The sequence below is a fragment of the Delphinapterus leucas genome, chromosome 16 (assembly GCF_059928025.1).
Source record: "Delphinapterus leucas isolate spDelLeu-1000000601 "Yukka" chromosome 16, BTC_Dleu_Yukka2, whole genome shotgun sequence".
Classification (NCBI taxonomy): Eukaryota; Metazoa; Chordata; class Mammalia; order Artiodactyla; family Monodontidae; genus Delphinapterus; species Delphinapterus leucas.
Window position 1 is genome coordinate 82,000,290 of NC_143144.1, and position 22,611 is coordinate 82,022,900.

At 47.5% G+C, this 22,611-nt stretch overlaps 2 protein-coding genes across 2 annotated transcripts in view; one reads left to right on the forward strand and one right to left on the reverse strand.

The window, feature by feature from the left end:
* The window catches only part of DOCK1 (dedicator of cytokinesis 1), a 527,459-nt gene that overhangs the window by 194,148 nt on the left and 310,700 nt on the right, over positions 1 to 22,611 (forward strand). Inside the window, exons 26-27 of the mRNA XM_089898353.1 lie at positions 5,923 to 6,050; positions 8,049 to 8,144. Of these exons, the coding sequence (XP_089754479.1) occupies positions 5,923 to 6,050; positions 8,049 to 8,144 (224 nt within the window). The remainder of the gene's footprint in view (positions 1 to 5,922; positions 6,051 to 8,048; positions 8,145 to 22,611) is intronic.
* INSYN2A (inhibitory synaptic factor 2A) overlaps positions 15,266 to 22,611 on the reverse strand; it is a 60,713-nt gene continuing 53,367 nt past the window's right edge. Inside the window, exon 3 of the mRNA XM_022568467.3 lies at positions 15,266 to 17,585. Coding sequence (XP_022424175.2) covers positions 17,405 to 17,585 — 181 coding nt within the window. The 3' untranslated portion in view covers positions 15,266 to 17,404. The remainder of the gene's footprint in view (positions 17,586 to 22,611) is intronic.

Here is a 22,611-nt window from a genome sequence, read left to right on the forward strand (position 1 = left end):
CACTGAGTTGGGACACTCAGAATATGACAGGAGATTCCTCTTCCTTGGATGCTTTAAAACAGCTCATTGCAGGAGTGAGTGTGTGTGTGTGAGTGTGTGTGGTGTGAGTGTGTGGTGTGTGTGTGTGTTTGTCGGGGGTAGTAGCTTCCTCTGTGCTCTTAATTTTTTGTCTTGACTTACAGTAAAATTTCAGGATCTTTAGTGTTACTCCAAACTTGTGTCCCACCACTTCTTGAAAACAAAAGTGGAAGGAGCTGAAATGCAGAGTAGGGGACGTCCTTTGTAAAGTGAGGTTTGTTTTGCTTTGGTTGGGGGCTGCTGGGTGGCTGGCACGGCACCAGGAGGTGGACCTGCTTCTCACTGCAGACTCTCCTGTGATAACCCTGCACCTGTAATCACAGTGACCCCAGACCACCGCTCGTGTGCGGGTGCGAGCACACACACTCACACACACACGTGTGTCCGTGCGCCTGAACACTGCTGTCCGGATCGGCTTGGACACCATCTAGTGAAACTGCGTCACCAGAAAAGCAGGAGCCATCTTGCTATGATGCCTTTGTCCCTCTGGTGTCTTCCTAGGATGCGACGGGGCAGCCCTCGGCTGCAGGTCGTTCCTCGACTGATAGGAGCAAAGTGCTAGGTTTACGCATGAAAAAGGACAAAAAGTCCTATGGACAAAAGTCCTATGCAGCAGCTGTCCTGCTGGGAAGAGCGTGCTTCTCCACACGAGCACATGCATGCGTGCACACACACACAGTTGCACGCGCACTTGAAGTCACTGCACACACGTGTGCACGCATGTACACACACACTTCCACTGTCAGGTCTTAGTGTATGTGTGAGGGCTACTCCCGTGGATGAGAACAAGACCTCTGCTCTCACGGAGACTGCGTCCCAGGAAGGAGAAACAGGTCACAGAGCTAGTCGTAATTTCCAGCAGTCCCAGAGCTGGCACCTGAGGCCTGCCTGTCCCCAGGTCCGTCGGGGGGCTGAGCTGGGGCCTGCTGATCATGGCTCACCAAGAAGGTGGGTGTGTCAGCTTGGGCTGCTTCCAGCTTTGGTCCCTGTGGCCGCTGCAGGACTCTGGGGCGTTGCCATTCTTCCTGTGGGGACCTGGGACGTGTTTCTGAAGGCGCTGCTGCCCTGTGACCCTCTGTCTTTGGAGGCCTGCATGAGATGCCTGGGGTGGTCATTGTGCCTGTAAGAAAAGCCCAGGCAAGAGGCTGCTCCTGCCTGGTGATCTGGTCCTGTGATGGGCGTGTGGTCAGGGGATGGGGCCCTGTCCTGGGGCCGGAGGTGTGGTCCTCCACACAGGAATGTTGGACCCTCACAAAGTCCTGCTCGTGGTGTCTTGTTTCATCCTCTCGATAAAGTAGGCTTATCCCCATGACCCGCCTTTATCTTGACCAGCCAGAGATGGGGTGGGTTATGGAGTTAGAGCTACAGTTGTCCTATGGATGTTGAAAACATCCCACGTGTAAATACTATGGGTTCATCTGAAGGATTATAACAAATGGGTTTTTTATGTTCTTAGGGGCTAGGAGAATGAAATGTCTCTAAACGTGACAAAATGGTAGTGAAGTGTCCAAAAGTTTGGTGTCCAAAGCCTCAGAAGAGGCTGGATAACAACTGCACAGAGCCATCACAGACCCCTGGGCTGGGTGGAGGGTGGGCGTTTCCACCAGGTAGCCAAGGATGGCTGGTAGCATCTCTCCCCGGGGAAGATGGACAGGGCGGCCATCACTTCCCTCACCCTGGAGTAATTCTGACAGATGACACCAACATACTCAGTTACTTCTGAGAACGGTAAAGTCCACACCTGCCTGTCCAACGTGACAGATAAATGAGGCCGTATGGAATGGACTTTGGCCAGAGCATATGGGTTGCCAGGGCCTAAAGAGCCATTTCTGCAAGCTCTGAGTCCAGAGCTGTGTTCCCTGATCCTCTAGGGCTGTTCGTGGACACACGCCTGCTCCCGCGCTGGCCTAGCAAGCCCACTTGGCCTTCTACTGCTGTTGGGTCCCTCCCAGGCTTGCTTCAGACATGGCTTTGCTAAGCCTCCATCCTCATGTTTTCCTTGGTCATGTGGTCAGGGTCTGTTTTTACCTGCTCAGCTCTTCGTGGCTCTTACTTCTCCCACTGACATGTCTTGGAAACTAGACTTATCCCCAGAATGGTGGTGGCAGTGATAGGCATGACCACGCGGACAGGGGTGGCCGAGGGCTCACCCCCTGTTGAGGTCACACTGGGTGATGTGGGAGGGAAAGAGGACTCATCCTGGAGATGTCCTGCCTGGGACCTTGAGGCTGAACGCAGGCGGGGCTGCACTCAGACAGCTTTGTCAAGGGACCTCTCCTGCCCCTTGGGTGCTGGGAGCTGGGAGTGTAGCCCCTACTGTGGATGTTGTGCTGTGGTGTGGAAGGTCAACAGAGCTACCGGGGCAGATATAACTTGCGAACGTCAGGATTGTGTAGGAAAGACATTGGATTTGGGATGCTTGTGGAGTTCGTGTATGCAGTGGGTCAGCATTTTGGGCAACTGCATTTTCAGGCTGGATTCACTGCACGTGGTCATTTTCCTGTGGCATGTGCCTTGGACTGGGTTTGTCCCTGGGCGGCTCTCTGATGCCTGGGCTCCCCCCTCCCCTCCATGCTGGCAGCCCGTCTCGGCTTGGGATCACTTCCATCACAAGTTCAAGGGGCTGTGGCATTCAGAGAGATGCTCTCCATGGGGTCCTGTGTTCACCCTTGGCGTCACAGGAAGGGTTGGGTGGGAAGATAAGGGAATCGTGTGACGGCCCGTGACATCCAGGAGCACCAATGTGGAGAGACTGCCTGGTCCCCATGGGACAGCACCGCCTCCTTGTGCTGTGCTCTCACTCCCTCACCTTCGGCGACCCCTGACAACATAGTCATCCAAGCCCGGCTGGCCCCTGCCAGGAAGATATGCAGCACTTCAGCATGTCTGTGTTACCCCTGCCTATGTATTTGTTACTGTAATGGTGACATCAACAAGTAAATGCATATACTCATATATTCATTGGACAAAACTCAATCTGGAAAAATGGAGTTGCTCTCAGTTCCTTTTCTAGGGATTAAATAAAAATGGAGCTTGAAAAAGCCTTAGCGTGAGCTTCCTACATGCGGTCCCCTGGAGGGCAGAGGAGCTGAAGGGCGTGTGCGGTTTCTGCACCTCCCCCTGAGCTGCCTCGCGCCTCCAGCCCCATGCCTTCTTTATCGTGTACTTCTTGGGAAAGTCTTCTAAGCAAGTCTGCATACTTTCAGGAACCATTCCAATGTTGCATGCTTATTTTTTCCTTATGTTCAGAAAACTCAGGAAACATTAATGCAAAACTTGCTTTTAGGTATCGTTAACGTTGGAAGTCCTAAAGGGTAAAATTCTAAAAGCAAGCACAGGATATTTAATGTTCCCGAGCTCTGCTGTCTTTTGTCTCGTGCACTGCATTTTAAAGGGACCTACAGTGGCCGGGCTGGCTTCACCATACAGAGCTGGTGTTGTCAGCAGACAGGTCACGTTGGGGGATGGATGGTGCTGGTGTTAAACAGGAGTTCCCAACAGGAAGAGACAATTAGTAATTGCATTTCATCTCGAGTCTTATTTGTGTCTGGTTCATTATTTTTCTTTGATTTTTCTGAACATTCTTTCTATTGTCCTATCTAAAAAACAAACGAAAACCCAAGTGATCTTTGATCCTTAGACCCCAGTGTGCCTTTATTTCACAGCCGTGCTTTCCAGAGCCGTGTCTGTGCTTCTATTTTCGTCTTCTCATCCCACTCCAGGAAGCTGCCTTGAGAAGGACTCCATCTGCTTTTATTTATTTCTTCTTTAATTTTATACTTTTTCGATCTTTGGGCTGCACTGCGCGGCACGTGGAATAGTTAGTTCCCTGACCAGAGATCGAACCCGCGCCCCTGCATTGGCAGCGTGGACTCTTAACCACTGGACCGCCAGGGAATTCTCCTCGGTGTGCTTTTTATTGTCACATCCCAGGGCTGTGCTTTTCTACCCGTCCTTGCCACCATATTTGGCCACGCTGGCCACCTGCCCTCCCTTGGTTTGGGTGATGTCATTCATCTCTGCGTCAGCCCACATCTTTCCTCGCTCCATGTTCTGTTCTAATACCAACATCCTGACTGCTGTTCACAGTTTTCCCTTCTCATTCTACACATTCCTCTTTGATGGTCTTATTCACATACTTGGCATTTATTATGGTCTAGGGCTGTTGCTTCTTCAGTCTGTAAGGCTGGAAATCTCTAAGGTCTAGAACCCTCTCTCCATGTTCCTACTAGATGAGGCCACTTGGATGTCCAGCAGCAACTCAGATTCAACGTGTCCAGAACCTGGTCCTTTTCTCTGCCCTTAAACACCCTTCTGTCCCCAGTTTCCTCTCCTTGGATGGCATCACATGGTGCCTTGGATGAACTTGTCACGAAGATGCTGGGTGCTGTGTTTGACTCTCCTTTAGCCCCCACCCTCCTCTCCACTTCATCACCTGCCACTGTGTTCAGCCTGCCTCCAGTTTGCTTTTGTTCAAGGCCTCTTCTTTCAAACTTGCCACTGTAGCAGGAGGTCAGGCCTTTACTGTTTCTTGCCTGGACTATTGCATTAGCTAACCTGTCCAGTAATGAGCCTCCCATCTCCACTGCCCTACCTGGCGCCATCACGGCTGCTGTCTCTGGCCTTTTGATCTGATCATATCCCTTCCCTGTCAGCATCTTCCAGTTCTCCACCTCTTTCTGTCTCATCCATCATGTTCAGGATGAAATCCAACTGCCCGCCTGGTCTTTTATTCTGCTTCTCCTCTCCCCACCCTCCTGAACTGTGCATGTGGCTCTGTGAATATGTCATCTGCTCCTGTCTACTTGACTTTGTGAATAGGGTTCCTTTTCCTGGATGGCCCCCCACTTTGTGGGAAATTCTGATTCCTCTTCCCAGCAGGTGAATGTATTACCTCCCTAACTTTCACCTCCAAGGTCAATACCTGCTCCCCGCCGCCCCCTCCCTCATTAGCCCAGGGGTCTGGGAGACCAAAGAGGGGCTGGGGCTCTTCACCAGTATCTGTATCACATCATAAGAGCAAGTACCCTGTCCTGAGCATCTCACCTGTGCCAGGCCCAGGCCTTCTTGCCTCACCTTGCCAGGAGTACATTGTACCTCAGACCTGTGAGTAGCTAGTGCCACTGTGCCCATGTTAGCAATGAGGAAACCGAGGCTCAGAGAGGTAACTAGCTCTGCCCGAGATAACCTTGCAAGGAAGCCAACGGAATTTAAACCCAGCCAACCTCACTCCAGAGCCTGAGCTCTCAGCCCCCTGCAGACTGTCCCTCTGCAGATGTGAGCCCAGCAGAAAGTTGTCCCCGAGTGGGTAAACATTAAGTGGGGAATTTAGTAAGCTATGAACCGGCCAAGCTCAGGAAACTTCGGGAGGTATATGGGAGCAGGAAGGAACCATGCTCTGGTCTTCCTAGGAAATAATAAGAAGAGCTGCAATTCAAATCATTTTTGTTGTAACAACTATTTCTTCTAAAGTTGCAAATCAGTAAATTTACAGTTCAGCACAGAAAATTAGTTAAAACCCCAGCATGCTTGTTTGCATTTGTATCTATGTACATACTGTTGGATATACGTGAATATGTATTTATATGTTTGTTTGTGAACTATCGTTGTATATTTACATGGTGACACACACACATATGCGTGCACACGGGAGTGAATTATTTTATAAGAAAACAAGTGATTTCCTCCCAGTCAAGTAGTCTGACCCCCTCCAGATGTCAGTTTCACATTGCAGAGCATGTAAATGTAACATGCAGTGTCACAAGCTAGGAAAACAAGCTTCTAGCAAACAGAGTTGCATCTTGGTGGGTCTCCTGCTGACTGGCAACCCGGTGTCCCCTGCAGACTGCAGAGAGATCCTGCTTCCCATGATGACGGATCAGCTCAAGTACCATCTGGAGAGACAGGAAGATCTGGAGGCCTGCTGCCAGCTGCTCAGCAACATCCTGGAGGTTCTGTACAGGAAGGACGTGGTGAGTAATGGCGGGGCTACCTCTGTGGACCCTGCAGCAAGTGTGGGCCTGCGATCCCCAGGGGCCCCAGCCTCCCAGGACCAAGTTGTATTTGATTCAGTTAAAAAAGTATGGCCGGGGGCTTCCCTGGTGGCGCAGTGGTTGGGAGTCCGCCTGCTGATGCAGGGGACACGGGTTCGTGCCCCGGTATGGGAGGATCCCACGTGCCGTGGAGCGGCTGGGCCCGTGAGCCATGGCCGCTGAGCCTGCGCGTCCGGAGCCTGTGCTACACGATAGGGGAGGCCACAGCAGTGAGAGGCCCGCGTACAGCAAAAAAAAAAAAAAAAAAAGAAAAAAGAAAAGAAAAGAAAAAAAGGATGGCCTGAATTTTAAGGGTTACCCTTTCTTTTTCTCTCTCTAGAGTTGCATCCTCAAATTATTTTTTATTTATGTGTAAAGCATGATGATTATATTACCACGTGTGCTTTTCAGCACTGAAGATACTGTTTCATGTTTGTTTCCTATGACTTCTCAGCTAAGTGACTCCCAAGACTTAGATTTGATATTAAAAATTAGAAGTAAACAACAGGAGGCTAACTGCCTACTTCCTTTCAATTATTATTTTGTATGTGATAACTAGACAACATTATTGTTTTACACATGCACATAGTTGTTGGTTGTTTTAAGTGCGTCCGAGAGTTTTGAGAAGAGCAGTTCTCTGCCCCTTTTCCTGGGTTCCTCCCCCCACAGGCAGTTTTTTCCTGTGCTTTCTTGGCTGTTTTTTTTTTAAATGGTATTTCCTTTTGCATTTCTCAATTGTATGCTTATTCCACTGACCTTCTGTCTTAATCAAAAGCTGGCGCAAGCACATATGGAAACATCTGACCCTGTGCTTCCGCGACCCCATTGTACCCAGCACATTCATTTGGGCACACGTGTGCACACACATGTAAAGACATTGGTTCTCCAGGTGTGTCTAGACAGGTGTACAGGGCCATGTCTGTCTCTGCCTCTAGCAGTGTGTCTGCCTCTAGCAGTGGCCAGATGGGCCAGGATTTTAAGTCGGCAGGACTTGATCTTAGCTCTTCCCCACGTGACCTCCTGCCACCTCCCCAGTCCACACACACACACACACACACACACACACGTGTGCGTGCACGCGCAGGCACGCACCTTTCCTGCCCACTTCCTTGCTGCACCTGCTCATTCTCTCAGAGCCTGGGTGTTGCCCTTGAAGAAGGAGATAAGGTAAAGTAATTCATTGGGATGGTGGCTGCATCTGCTCTTCCCGGGCTTTGCCTTTGAAAGGTGTTGGAAGCCTTAACCCAAAGGCCAGCGTCCAGGGGTCCCATGCCAGGCCTTTTCCTTTTCTTATCAGATGAAAGGTTGGGAGTAAAGAGGTTGTGTGGCCAAGCCTCACAGAGGAGGTAGTGCCTGCCTGGCCTGTGCGGAAGCATCTAGAAAGCCCGTTTAAACACGTTCAAAGTTCATGAAGAAGAATCGGCAGTCCCATCACACACAAAGGAGCAAATTCTTACTGATAGAAGGTTTTCTGGCACTCTGAATTTTAAGTAGTGTGCTAAAATGATATTTAAACATTCGATTCCATGTGATTGTTCCCACATTATTGGGACCTGACATGCAGAGCCATCTATGGTTGTTATCTGTCAGCCTTGCATTTACAAATGGCCAAGTGTCTTTAGAAAACTCATTGGTGAGCTAATCAGGGATCATAAACATTATATTGTTTAAACAGAGTTGCTTTTATTTTTAAGGTTTGCTTCAATTAAATTACTATGATTATATAACACATTATCATTAATGGACTATAATTAATAAAATGCCTTGAGTTTTCTTTGTGAAGGCTTTTGCCTCTGACAAGGGCCATTTTCCATCTCGTTAAGGGTTGTAGTTGATTTACTCTTTACAGGATAAATGGATTCAGTGACAGCCGCGGGACGGGCATGTTAATGACTATCTTAGGTGGTGGTATATTTACACTGGTGTGTCCTCCTGCAGGGACCAACTCAGAGGCATGTCCAGATTATCATGGAGAAGCTTCTCCGGACAGTGAACCGAACCGTCATTTCCATGGGACGGGATTCCGAACTCATCGTAAGTGCTCGGTGACACACGCTTGTGGGTTTCATTGTGGCTGACAGCATCTTTCCCGGGAAAGTCATTCACTCTCAAGCCCGAAAATCCATGTGGTTCTTTCCCACCTGCCTTTTGAAACTAACCATGTCGTACAACGGTACAGCAAGCAGTGGGGATGCATTTATTTACAGTCTAGTAGGTTAAAGGTACTCATTTCCACGATTCTATAAGTGTCAAAGTTGAAGAGTAACAAACCAACATTTGGTTCTAGTTTTCTCATTGCTTACTTCTAGCAAAGGATGTATATGTTCTTCTAAGTCCTCATTCTTCTGGCAGTTTCTTTCTACGTATTTACATTTAAGATGCCATTAATAAAATTTTATGAAGGGCCTTAAAAAGGAATTGAGGCCCTCCGACTTCGCTGTTTTATGTCTACTGTAAAGTATTGTAGATCTCTGTCCTGTTCAGATTGTCGAGACAAGGAATGGTATCTGTTCTTTTTCTCAGAGTTTTAACAATAATTTAGCAAGCTTATTGCTAAAGCAAGACCGGAGCATTTTCATATTATGGTGATTTTTTCCAGAGTTTGCCACTCTCCTCCTCACCATCATTATTCTTAAATATGGTTTCGTGGGCAAAAGATGCATTTGTAGGTCCCATTTAATTTCTTTCATTTCTAGTACATGTTACCGCGTAACTGAGTTTGGTGGATCGCATTTCAGAAAACTAGCTTTCCTAATCACAGAACAGAAAATCCAGTTGGAGTCTTCGCTGGCAATCAGACTAGGCACATTGGTCTTCCTTGGGTGATTTTAGTTCTGTCTGCGTAGCCTGGGAACGGATCAAGTACAGTGACCCGTCTGTCTCCGTCAGGCCGCAAAGCAAGACCGGAGCACTGGGCTTGTGTTGGCTTCTGTGGCTGCATCACAGTAAAGGCTGCGGTCTGTGGTTTCGGGTCAGTCACAGGAGAATAGTTGCTGCCTTTGCATGTTTCCATCCAGTAAAATCGTCTAGTTTTTATGGCTCAGGGTTTCAGCACATGTTATGTGCAGAGTTTCCTTTTTAAGGTATATCTCTTTTAGGTTTGGATTATAACATGTATAAATTAGGGAATAAAATATTTCCTTGTAAATTGGCGTTACTTGCAGTGGATTTTCCATTCTGTAATCATGCTCTTCATCGTAACGATTCTTTTCTGTAATCTGGAAATGCTTTTGTATACGTGGGTGGAGACTGAGCCCTGTGGAGGAAGAATTGGGGTGACTCCAGGGGCACCCCCGGGGTCCGGTGTTCCCGTCTTCTTGGGGTTGTGCCCTGGGTGCCCCTGGAACACTCTCTCATTGTGGAACTCAAGAGGGCTTTAAGTAGAAAGAATGAATGTGCCTTCAAGTTGAACCAAGTTTGGTGTCACTCTGCTAAGACCCCTGTTGGAACAGGCTGAGCAGCGGGGCTGAGGTGACGTTCTGGCTGTCACGGAGTCACAGTGAACGTGTTGGGCACTCACGATGAGCAGATGGAGAACATGGCCGACGTGGAGGCCAGTGAACTGATGAGATGTTTCTGTCTCTGGTTAGGGGTGTGTTCACTTGGGTTATAAGCCCACACTGGCCAGCAGTTGAACTGGGGAGAGGAGGGCAGGGAGGAAGCCCATAAAGTTTTGGATGGGACCTTAGCCTGGGGCCAGATTGTAAGACGTGCTTGGAGCTCAGTCAGAGGATCTAGAATGGAGCGTGGTGACTTCTCTCAGACCATGTGGTCCTGGATGCCTTTGGGAAATTTCTCACATCTCAGACATAGTGATAATAGCGGCGCAAGTAATAGCTGCTCTCACCGAGCATTTGTGGACGTGCTGGGCACTGTGTAATGAATGGAGGGTCCTCACTTAACCCTCCGCTTCATCGTGCATAGGCCGCTGCAGAAATGCCTTGCAGAGAGACGGGAAACGGTCCCAGACCCACAGCTAGCGTGGCGGCGCTTGTGGGGAGCCCGGGTTGGCGCCAGAGCTGGCTTTCCTTGGTGTCTCTGTGCGACTGAGACACATGGTGCTGATCTCAGTGCTGGTCCAGGAGGCCCAGAGGCGGGCTCAGAATTCCTCCTGGTTCGGCATCGTAGTTAGTGTGGCAGCCGCCCAGGGAAATAAGCACCTTTTGCCCTTTGCCACCTTCATTCGTTTTCGTGGACCAAATGTCAGGATGTCCTGGAGGAAGACGGGCCAGACCACGGATCGGTTGCCCCTTTCCTGAAGGGCTTGGAGGAAGCCATGTGTCCTAAGGAACCCTTAGGGGTGCCTGGGAAGAGCCCTTGCACCTTTACCAAGGGGGCATGAAGTGAGGACCCAGGCTCAGTCTTACCTAGCTGTGGCCCTGCTCCTACTGCATAGGTGACGGGGTCCAGGGCACCGTCAGGGGCCACGGGGCACTAGAGCAAGCTGCCTACATCCAGGCGCATCCCCCCACCGCCCTGTCCTTCTCCAGCAGAAGTCTCCAGAAGCAGGAACAGGATTTAGGTCCTAAGCTAACTCCTCCCAATGCCAGCATCTCTAATGTGTATACAAGGAGGCCCGAAATTCCTTCCTAAAATGAACTAGGCCGTCAGGGAAGGAATCTCAAAAAACAAACAAACAAACAACTGAATATAACTGTAATTATTTAATGAGTGATGACAGCATTAAGATGTTTTCAGGAAGGACATTCTCCATTTCACATTGGAGATGTTCAGAGACTCTTTCAGTCGTCAAGGAACCATGAGTCCCCTTTGTGGCGTCCACAGAGCAGTGAGACTGAAATGTTGCCCTGCTGAGCTCAGCCTTGCTGTCCACATGGGCTCCCATGCAGATTTATGCATTAGCTTCTTAACGTCACTGCTGTAGCTCCGTGAATTTAGATGAGAGGAAGAGCTGGGGAAGAAAATATCCCTGACAAGGTGGCTGAAAAACGTAATCAGTGGCCCTTTTAGAGTGGAAAGAGAGCAGAAAATGGTTATAGGCCTGTTTGGGCTCAGCTGTAACATCCCGTTACACCACAGAGATCCCAGCCCTTATGTGTTTGCTCCTCTTTTTTGCATCAGTGGAATGGAAATGGTATAACTGTGAATCAGCTCACAAATTCTAAAGAATCGCTGAAAATGGACTTTAACAATTTAAGTGATTAAAAAGGTTTTGAATAGCTGTGCTTCACTTAATGATTTATTTCATGATATTGTCAACAGTAGTAGAAGCGTGACGTCTTTTTCCATCAAAACAAGTTACTCGTTGGGGATGAGTTGTGGCCTGACAGTTTCCCCATGTGTTTATATATGGAATTGAGAAGTGGGGAGCGTCACAAGCCATTGGCTAAGCTGTGATGTACTGTATAAGCGTCTTCTTTTAACTGTATCTATGGTACCTTATAAACACCATGCAGTTGGTTATATATCATTTGTTTTAGTTCATTTTATACCTTTCAACTTTATATTTGAAATGGGCTATTGGAATGCATATCAGGCAGAGGATAAAAATATGCCATGATCCTAAGTATTATAGTTTTTTTAACAAAACTCCATTTGGCAAGTGTAGGACTGTAGATTGCGTGGTTGCCTACAGCAGGCCCTAACACAGAAGCCTTGCAGTAACCTTGCCACAGAATTAAGATGCCATTTTATCTTTATTCCAGGATCGTCTAATGCTATAGAATAATTGAGTGGGGTGCTGAGCTTTACATTGTCTGATTTCAGATTTTATTTTTCTCTTCCTCTTTGAAAAGATTTCTAGGCCATCAGCGTTGGGCACCTTCTTGGTCATTGTGTATGGTTCTGAGCAGGGGGCCATGGTGGCTTAGGTGCTCTTGTCTGGTGGGCAGGTGACATGGTTTCCCCCTCCCTTGACCCCCCCCCCCCCCCACAACACACACATGCCTGTGTCTTTGCTGGAGTAAGTGCTGTAAACAAAGCTGGGTTGAGAGCAGACAGGATGAGTAGTACGCGTGACCCTTCCTTCTCTTGTGATATTAGCCTCTGCTGCCTCTTTCAAATAATCAGATTTACATTCTGTTAATGGGTCCTTTAAAAATGTAATTGAGTGAGCAGGACTTTTAAAGGTTCTTCTATGGCCTGGATACACACCAGAAGACTGAAATTTACTAATTCACGAAAATGAAAATGTGGCCTTCTTCAAAAGAAAGGTTCCCTTGGAAAATCCACAGAAGTAGGCTTAGGAAAGGGAAACATTCTTCCTGCATTCTCCACTTGTTCTTGTGACCACCAGACCTCCTGATCCCCTAGACTCAAGTGATGGAAGTTCTTTTGTTTCTACTCCGAACACCAGCTGTAGGGGACGTAGACGGGTGCGGTGTGTTTCATCGTGACAGTGGCGCTATTGGTGGGGAAGAGATGCTGCTAGCGAAAAGTCCACTGATTTCTTTGAGCCTGCGTGATTTATAATGACTTGACATACTTCTTCATTTAAAAGATACTGTAAAAGACTCCCTTTTACCAAGACTCATCACCAGATATTTACACAAAGATGTTATTTCCCCATGCACGAACATTTGTTTTGCGATATTTATTCTAATGGACTTTATGTATGAATGTGCTTTTAACAAAATGCTATTCTTAATCTTGCCTTGCAAAAGAAAGCAATGCATTATAAAAGTTCCAAGTGGACAGTGTTGCAAAAAGTGTCTCTAACTTGTATGTTTGTTAATAAACCTACTTAGGAAACACCTGACTTCCAGAAAATCATCCTATCACAGGTACACGTGTGAGTTGTGATGACTTTATAAATTCATTTCCATATGGTATCGGTATAGCAATTTTTCCTGCCTTTCACGTGTGTCTGTGGCCGTAGTATTTTTTCAAGGTTGGTCACTGACTGTGGATTTACTGCAGAGGAAATGAAAACCATATCATTACCTGGGTAAAACATACTGTGCAATTCTTGCATGTTCATCCCAAACCATATCGTATATTAATTATTGAGCTCCTTAAAAGGCGTTATGCTGCTTGCATATGACCTTCTCATCTGCCAAAACGTATGCTGTGCATTACAGCACGATGAGTTATCCCTAGTTCACAAAACAGAACGTTATTTCTGAATCATATAGTTCTTCTCTTCCTGTAAATAAGTTGGTTGCACACTTATCCCATGCCAAATGTGCCAGTGGTAGAGCTTTTCTAGATAAAAGGAGATATATCAGTGTCGAGTCAGCTGCTATTATCTTTAGGTGACACTGCACCAGTGACTCTTGTCTTCCTTACTAGTCACGTCAAATTTTATTCGCTGATAAAAATGCTCCCAAAGAATCATTCCAGCTGTGGTGGGCTTTGTAAACGTGTTGTGCCCTCACAGACAGGGTGGAATGGAGGGGTTCACGGCCCGTTTCTTGTATTTTGTCCTTGCTGTCTTCGATAAGAAGCACAAAGCAAGCGCTCGAATTTAATGGTGTGTCTTCTGAGTTGGAATTGAGGATTGTGTATCTGCCTTGCCTACGATGGCACCCTAAGGAAAATGGCTTTGCAAGGCGTGCTCGTTGTTGCTGTTTGAGATTGGAGTCGGCCTGGTGTGGGTCCATGAATGATGATGCCATTTCTGCCACACCTCAGGTCTCCATGGCAGTGGACACCTTGGCAACCTCATAGGATGTGGGAAACTTCTGCCAACTTCATATGCCCTTTCCAAGACAGCAAGGTTTCCCCACACCTTGATTTTCTCCCCAGTTTTACTCTGCTTTGGGGGAGAGTCTGAGATGGAAGGACCAGATGCAGAGGCCTGGGACCTCTCTTTGGAGGCTAGTCGCACACTTTCAGAATGACTGGTGGGCACCTGTGTGGCAGAATGCCCTTTGTTGGATCTAGTTATCGATAAGAGAGGGCCCCTGAGGCCGCACCAGTATTCGGCTCACAGATAATTGTAGAATGTGACTTGGAGTTTTTTCCCCCAGTGCTCCGAGCATTGGGTCTTCCTCTCTATCCTATACTTGAGCTGCACTCACCCACTTCTTTCCCCGGAGGAACTTGTGAGGCAGTGGGAGCCTTCCGTCTCAGCCGAATTCTTGCTCCCGCACCTTGCAAGTGGCCTCTGCTATTGCAGATCCCAGGAAAGGGGGTGGTGACCTCTCCTCTCCTGAGTTTCCAGGGCGCCCTCTCCCTTGGGAGAGGAGGTTGGTTTGCGCTGGTCTCTGTGGGAGAGGCAGGGTGCTCAGTCCCACTGGGGCACTGGTCCCCCACCCCGGGGAGGGAAGAAGAAAGGAAGGAGGTGGCCGACCCCCTGGGGCTGTGGACCTGCTTGATGGATGATCTAGAGAGAGTCTGTCTGCAGGGGGGCATGGCAGGGTTTGCCCTGGAGACACTGATGAGTTCAGCTGTCCCCCGGAGGTTCTTTAAAAATTAGACCTGGGCTTCCCTGGTGGCGCAGTGGTTGAGAGTCCGCTTGCCGATGCAGGGGACACGGGTTCGTGCCCTGGTCCGGGAAGATCCCACGTGCCGCGGAGCGGCTGGGCCCGGGAGCCGTGGCCGCTGAGCCTGCGCGTCCGGAGCCTGTGCTCCGCAACGGGAGAGGCCACAACAGTGAGAGGCCCGCATGCCGCAAAAAAAAAAATAAATAAAATAAAAACAAAAATTAGACCTCAGCCAGATCCTGCTGTGTACGGTGCCCTTTGCCCTTAAAAGCCATCCTGTTCTCCTGGCAGCTGAAGCCCATGCCAGGGTGTGCAGTCTGGTCAACTGAGTCTGAGCTGGATTTCAGCGCTGCCCCCTCCCCAGCCAGACCAGGCCAGTAGGCAGTGCCCACGGCCCTTCTCCTCTCCCAAAGACCCAGTGGAGTTCTCTTCAGCCTGAACATCTTTCCTTGATTATTATTTCCTCAGATTACTTATTTTTTACCAAATTATTGAAACCACGAAATAAGATTAATAGCCACACAAAACATGACCTTTGATTTTTTTTATTTAAAAATTAATAAAGAACTTAGTGACAAGTATAATAATTTAATCTCTATACGTAATGCCATGTGTACATCTACATATGAGGGAACACGGTACTTTTTACCTTGGTTTTGTATCAAAGATTTTGCTTAAATCTTTCTAAGAGAGGAGTCACCATCTGTTAGGACACTTTGCAGTTAAACTATGAAATGAGTTTGAAAATATTTTTTTTTCTATTCTGAAGACAGTTTCATTTTTAAATAGGAATTTATCTTCAGTTTCCTTTTTGATTCTGAAAATATTAACTTTTTTTTTTGTCTAGACTGCTTTCAAACAGTGATGTTACTTTGTTTACTAGATGTCCTCTTTGTTAGACGGAATTATGGTACTAAGCAGAGAGCTGCTAACACCCTTATTTCAATTCACTGAGATAGTCGGGATTTTGAAAACACAAGGAGAGATAGCTTGTTGCAAACATTTTTTATAGCTTTAGTTAAAAAGAGTAGAAAATACATGAAACACATTTTTTAAAATTTTATCTCTACATGAAACAATTGCACTTCCTTCATGGTACAGGATCAACTTAGCCTTCCTCTTGCACAAAAATATTTCTCAATTCTGTTAACTGATATTCAAGGATTTGTATCCTCATGTATCATGTCCACAAAAGATGCGTGTTTTTCTTTTAATTAAGACACACATCTGTGATATAGCTTGAGTAATCCCCAAAGAATGCTTACATGAGATACTCCTGTCACTTTTTTTTCAAGTCCACTAAGGTCTTTCTAGAATCAAAACACTTAGAATGAAAATAGATTTGCTATTGAGTCAGGAGGAAAATGCGTGGCAAGAAATAGCTCCAATCTGAGAAACGCAGGTAGATCCTTTCACTAAGGCCGACCACCTTATTGGCATCTGGTCAGTGAGGTGTGCGTGTGAGCACGAGATTAGATAAGAAACGGTTGGACAGAGACCAGAAGACTCGGTTTCATTGTACATTCACAAACGACTCAAAATTAAAGTTGAACCAAAAAAAGTCAAAAGAAGATCCCTACTTCCTACAGTGAAAAGCCAAAACTTCATAGACAAGAGTCCTTAATAGACTAGGGGCTTTTGATTTCTATAAAAAGATACTTGCAAAGGTGCAAAGGAATGAGTGAAAAAATAAAGGAACTAAGATTTATATTGCAATGTGTAATCAAAAGAGAACTCGAAGTGTCACGATTTATTTAAAAAAGACCTAAAAACATTTGATTCACAGCTTTCCCCTAGGTATGTCATTTAGTACAACTCACTAATAGGTTAAATGTAGGTGACGTTAGTTGGTTTGTTGGTAGCAGCTAAACTAAGCACGCGGTTTCTCTTTGAGATGGTCAGATCTTCTACAGTTGTTACAAAGCATAACGAATTGTATAAAATGTCTGACTGAGCTTTCGTGATGAACAGTGTCTCAGAGATTGATCCACAGAAACACTTTCCGATGGCAGAGAACGCGTGTGATTTATTGGTGACTATATTATCTGCTGTGTATCTCTCTACGTGTGTTTTCAAATTCTTGCCAGGATTTATCATTTGGCCTTTGGGTACCAAAAGATTAAAAATGAGATCTACGAAAGCTTAGTGTCCGATAGCTCTGACCCTGTCAACTTGCAGTGATTAAAGGCATGTCCTGACTTCGGGGGACTCCTGGCTGCTGGGCATTTGCAGGATGAGCAGTAAGCACGTCACCGGTCTGGAGTTGAAACAAACGCTGAATCTGAGGTGTCAGTGTGACGCTGAGATGTCACTTGGCTTAGCGCTACAGCACATGAGGCAAATATACATATAGTCACATCTTAGAGATTATTCATGGTCTCCGACCACTTGAAAAAAATTGTGCTTTCTCCGGAATTTGATGTGCTGAAAATTGCACTCGCCCCCCGCTTATTTGCAAAATTAAACATAAAAATGAAGTCCTTTGCAAATGTAAGGGCTACTTTTTCTTCTCAGTATTAAAGAAAAAAATAAAGGCTTGAAAATAATTATGAGTTTTAGCTGTGTTACAGAGTGACAGCCTGCCGTTCTGCAGGTTGATAATGTAATCCTTGCTGATCTGGGGTGCGGGCATAGAATTTTTGCTTATCACCTTTGACTATGTTAAGTTTCGTTTCCGGTTTTACATCCCACATCCACGAACTGCAAAGAACAGCTGGCAAGGTGTGACATGTACTACTTCGCTTCTGTGAGTTGATCTGTTACAAAGGCCTTTTTGGTAAGCAGGGTGAGAACTGGTGGCGTCCGAGTCAGCCACCATTCACTCCGTCCTATTCGTTTTGGGAAAGGATTTACTTTGAACTCCAGTGGGTTTTAAAGACGGCCTTTAGACTCCAAACACCATGAGTTTTAAAGGAACCAGAGTTTCCATCGTCCGTGCTTTTTAGATTCAGTTTTGGGTTTTTGCTTGGGAGTTGAGTAAGTCTCCTGAGAGTAAGGCGAGTGTGCGACCTGAGTTTCCTCGAAAGGATGGAGTTTCCTCAGAACTGGCTGGAGTTTGTCTTCTTGCTGCTTAAAATCTAGCTCCACACTAGAAAGCAAAGAGAGGGGAGAATTTAGTGCTTGGTCTTTCCTATATAAAGAGTTCCCTTAGAGACAGCAGAATTTGGTACCATCCCAGCAGGGTAATGATCATTCGGATGGTGTTTATAATGCCGTTTGACGGTTCAATATGAAGCAATTGGCTATAATATGTTTTAGTGCTCGGTCACTGTGAACTATCTCAAAAAGTTTCATTTTCTTTGAAAAATAACTTATTTGCATTCATTGCCAACTTTTGAAGTTTTATTAATGTACACAGTTGGTGTGAAAGCATATGTGTTTGTTGAAATGAGAAATGTGACATGTGAGTAACCCTTTTGCTTGTCCATAGACTGCACACATGTGCTTCATGGGACAGAGAGGTAACCGAAGATATGAGTGTTCAGGGGTCGTCTTAGTGCATGTACACCAGGTATTTGGAAGCTCTGTGCAACTTTTCACAAGGTCAGAGGAAACCATTTATCTCACCTGAAACAGTTGTAAAGTGAAGTGACCTTGGCTTCTGGTCTCCTTTGCAAAAAACCTCATCTGCCTAAAAAGCTGGTAAGAGCCCAAATATCCAACACTGGGGAGAAGAGTGTGTTTTATCAAGTCAACACCATTGAGTATCACTCAGTTGCTCGCAAAGATAGTTTTCCAGGCAAAAAGATAGTGTTCGGTGAAAATAACAAAACTGTAGTTACATGGCTGAAGCCATAATGTGCAAACATGCAGCCATGGGGAAGGACATTTGCCAGTAGTGACAGGGTTTGTGTTAGAACGACAGGGTTAAAGCTGGTTCTCTTGCGTCTTATGAAATTTCTCCTGAGAATGCTGCATTTGGCCTAGAGTCCTCCCATCCGTTCATGGCTTTGGAAGGGACCATTGTTGACCCCCTAACTTTGGGTAGGACCCCCCTGCTCCAGTGTCACTGTTCTGTGATCAGCCCAGGGGCAACGGGCCTCGCCTCCCTTTTGGTTCCCTTGCCTGTGTACCCCTAGAATCTGAACCTGGGCGCTGCATCACGCCAGGCCTCCGGAGATGTCCACTCTGTGCTGCCTCCACTTCTGTGCCGGGTGCCGGTGGAAATGTCAGTAGATTCACTAAGGCTCAGCAGTGGTGATAATACATGAGCTCAACATTTTACATCCAGTGGAACCGTAAACCGTTTACAAACATATGATGTCCTATTGATTTAGAGAACCATTAACCCTAGCTACATTTTGACATTTTGCAAAGACAAAAACAGCAAAGCTGTATTATCTGGAGTTTTAAAAACAAGTTCAAGACCCATCTAATGGACCGTTTTATGCTTTAAATCCAGTGTTCCATTTTTCTTATCATCAAAGACTGTATTAGTGAAAAAATTAAAAATATTGTCAGAGAAGTTTATGGCTAGTTCTCCCCCTGTTCCCAAAACAAAAATTATTTTCCCCCCCTCATTTCAAAGGGCCTCTTTGAGTTATGCTGCAGTTTCTAGGAAATAGAATAAAACCCCGTGCACTCATGACTTGCTAATCTAGAACAGGGGATAATGTAGTCATGCTTCCTCTTGGGGACAGTTGTGAAAAGTGCAGATCTCAGGACATGCTGCCTTTGTGAAACACGAGCCTCAGTTATTGTTTCAGTGGGAAGAACAGGGATTTCCCTCCTGGCTTTTTCATCTGATGCTGCGGAGCGGGGAGGGGGTGAGTGGGGGCTCAGATAAATCCCTTCACCTCTTTAAGGTTCGGTTTCCTTCACTTGAAGGGGTATAATAATTACTGTCCTGGTATCTTACTGAAAAATGGTAAGGATCCTCCCCACTCCCCCTGTCCTGAAAGAAAGAGTTTCCTAAACTATAAGATGCAATTCAGATATTATTTTCTCCTTATCATTTGTTGATCACTAATTGTATAATGGGGACAAGAGCTAACAATGATTAAGAAGTACCTACTCAAGAATTCTTCAACTTGGACATTTAACAAGGAAAATAAGAACCTTGCCATTGAGTCTGTAAGATAGTATAGCATCCAATATGGTATTTTAGGTACAAAAGAGTAATTTTGTCAAGGTGCTTGGTTAGTATTGAAAGCATGTTCTCCAGATCATAACCATCTCAATAGGCCCAGATAGGTTTTGTGTTATTAGGTCAGAGGGTGGGTGCTAGCATTTCCTGGGCTAACAGTACAATTCTGGGTACCTGTAATTATTGAATTCCCATTAAGCTCCTACATTGGGAATCCTGTTATTAACCAATTTATCACACCGCAGAACCACCACTGTAATCACAGCGTAATCTAATCTGAGTTCTTGTTAACAAAGTGACTCGACTTCATCTGTCTGTTGATTCCTGTCTGCACTCCCCCACGACTGAGAAGCTGCCGCCAGGAGCTGGTTTCTTCGTGGAGGGAGTGTGAGTGGCCGTGAGCGCCCGCTGGGAGATGCCTGCAGTGAGGTGACCTTGAGCCCTGCACCTCCCTCCCGGTCTGTAACCCCAAGTTGCAGTGCACCTGCTTGTCAGGTGATGTCCGGGTACCAGGGGATGCTGTGCCCTGCTATCAGGTAGGAATAACATGGCTCTGTCCAGTGTTTTCCACTGGGGGACTTTTCTCCTTTAGGGCGGAGCACACCAAGTCACCGGGGTCAATGTGAAGCAGACAGCCGGCTGGAGAGGGCAGTGTCCGAAGGTTAGTAGTCTGGCCGACTCTAGCTGACACAGAGCAAAGGTCCCTTCAGTCTTAGCAGCCAAATGGCCAGAATAAAGCAGCACCTGCTACCCTGGTCTGCACAGAGGACTTGGACAGAAGCCAGCGGTGGACAGTCTAGGGCACTTGGACTCTGTGTCCAGAGCCCCTCCCTGTTTAACACAGGGAGCTGTCCAGATAGGGCCTGGGAGCGGGGGATGGGGGGTGGGTGCTGCCTCGTGGAGAAGCGATGGCCCTCGATTTGGGCTTCCACACTGATCGGAGGGACGCGGTGGGTGTGTTGGCGGGGTTGGCTGCAGCTGCCCGGCAGACGGTGCATGTGGGCACCGTCACCGTCTTCAGGGCTGTCGCTTTCTCCCCTGTCTGGAGCACGTGTCCTGGCCACTCCTTGCCCCTCTGTCCCCAGGCCCACATGACTTCCTTACTCTCTAGCACCTTCTGCAAGCTCCCCCACTCAGCTCCTTTCTCCCTTCTTGGCACTCACTACAGATGATTGCATTTGTCTCTGTGTCATTTTGCCTCCGTCCCCCGAATGCAGCTGCTGTGATGGGGTGACTCTTGTCCTGTCTCTGCTCCCAGCACCTACAGCACGGCCTGAGTCGCGGCAGTTGCCTACGTAATACTTACAGAATTAACGCATGAGCCGTAAAAGACAAGTCCCGTCTCGGCTTTCGTCCCCATTGCCCTGGGCTGCTGTGCCTTGGTCGGTGATGTTGGCTGTGCCCCCTTGCTCTTCCCTCCCATCGAGCCCCCTCCTTACTGCCAGTAAACAGGGCTTCTCCCGCAGGCAGCGCTGTGGGACCCGCTCCCGGTGGAATCTGTGGCCCGGCTCCCTTCTCTCAGAACTTAATCGAAGAAGATGCTGAAACTTTTGTCGTAAAACACACACCAGGATCTGTTTGCAGCCTGCCTCCCCCGCTTCTACTCCTGGCTTCCCCTTTTCTGGAAGAGTCTGCGGTAAAATCTTTAAGATGGGCCGGGTTAGCAGGGTGCGGCCAGTTGTGCTCTTCGAACCCGGGAGTCTTGTGATTACCTTCCCACTTTTCCTGTGGGCTGGAGGCCCTGCTGTGGTTTTCTGCATGATGCTGCTTCTAAGCTCAGTCGAGGGCAGTGCACCTGCCTTCTGCGGTTTGGACCTGCCTTCCCAGAGCAGTTCCAGCTCAGAGACTTAGCCCTCATTGAACAGGCAGACAGGAGTGTGTGTGTTCCAAGTCTGGCCTCTAGACCTTGTCCTCATCTGCTAGGGCTCGGCTGGGGCTTGGCACAGCTTCCTGCAATGCCCAGGGTCTCAGAGTCCGGCTGCACACAAGGCTGGAGGCTGCTGGTGGTACCGTCCGCCTCCTGCAGGCCAGATCTGGCGTTTGTAGCACACCGTCGAGGGGACACACGCATCATGCGGAACACTTGCACCTCCGAGGATAAGCAGCCTGGAAAAAGTCCTGACTCTAGAGAGTCCGAGCCTGAGTGTGAAGGCACTGGAGCCAGGCCAGCCTCCGCTAAGCTGGCTGTTCTCTCCTTTGGTGCCTGAGGTACAACGCAGACTGCAGGCTGTGCCGGGTGATCCAGAGCGGCCCCAGGACCGCTGGGGCTGTTTACAAGATATGAATCCCCGGGAGCTATCATTACTTACGTTTTATCTCTCTCCTTCCCCTGCCTGTGTCCATCCAACAAAATGCTTGCGTTGAGAGCTCCGTGGTAACTGAAGCCGTGCTGCCAGTCGTGCCACCGAAAGCCATTGGCCACATCTGTGTGGCTCACGGTGATGAAGGATTAAAGCCACGGGCTGCAGACTGCATTTTTTGGTTAGTCTTTTTCTCTTGAAAATAGAAGTTTTATGTGTAGGGACTTTGCTTACAGAATTATTACTCTACATTTCCAAAGAAATAAAAATCTGCGCTGAACCTCAGGCTGCTCTGTCAGCTGGCACCAGCTTTATTTGCTTCCCGGCATCTCTGCTGGGCTTTGTAGTAACACTTCTCCCCACGACTTCATGCAATTTTGCAGAAGAGCGTGGTCCCAGCATCTCCAGCGGATGCTCTGCTTGTCTGCTGCTCCTATAAATACCCGGGCCCTGCCACAGTTTCCTTAGCAAGCTGTCGCCAGCTCCTTGAGTTAATTGAAGGGGAAATGGATTTAGAACATTCCTTTCTCCAGTCCCCTGGGTGTAGCAGTGAAGAGTTAAAAGCAGGTGAGTTCGACTCCCAGGCATTGTGTGTTTCCTGGACTGGAAGAAAACCCGAAATCTCTGATTTCTCCAACCTTGACAGTGTTGGCGGGGCTCAGTGGACCGCAGAGCGGAGGCCTCCGGTTTTAATTTTCTTTGAATCAGATCGCAGAGTCCCTGGTGCT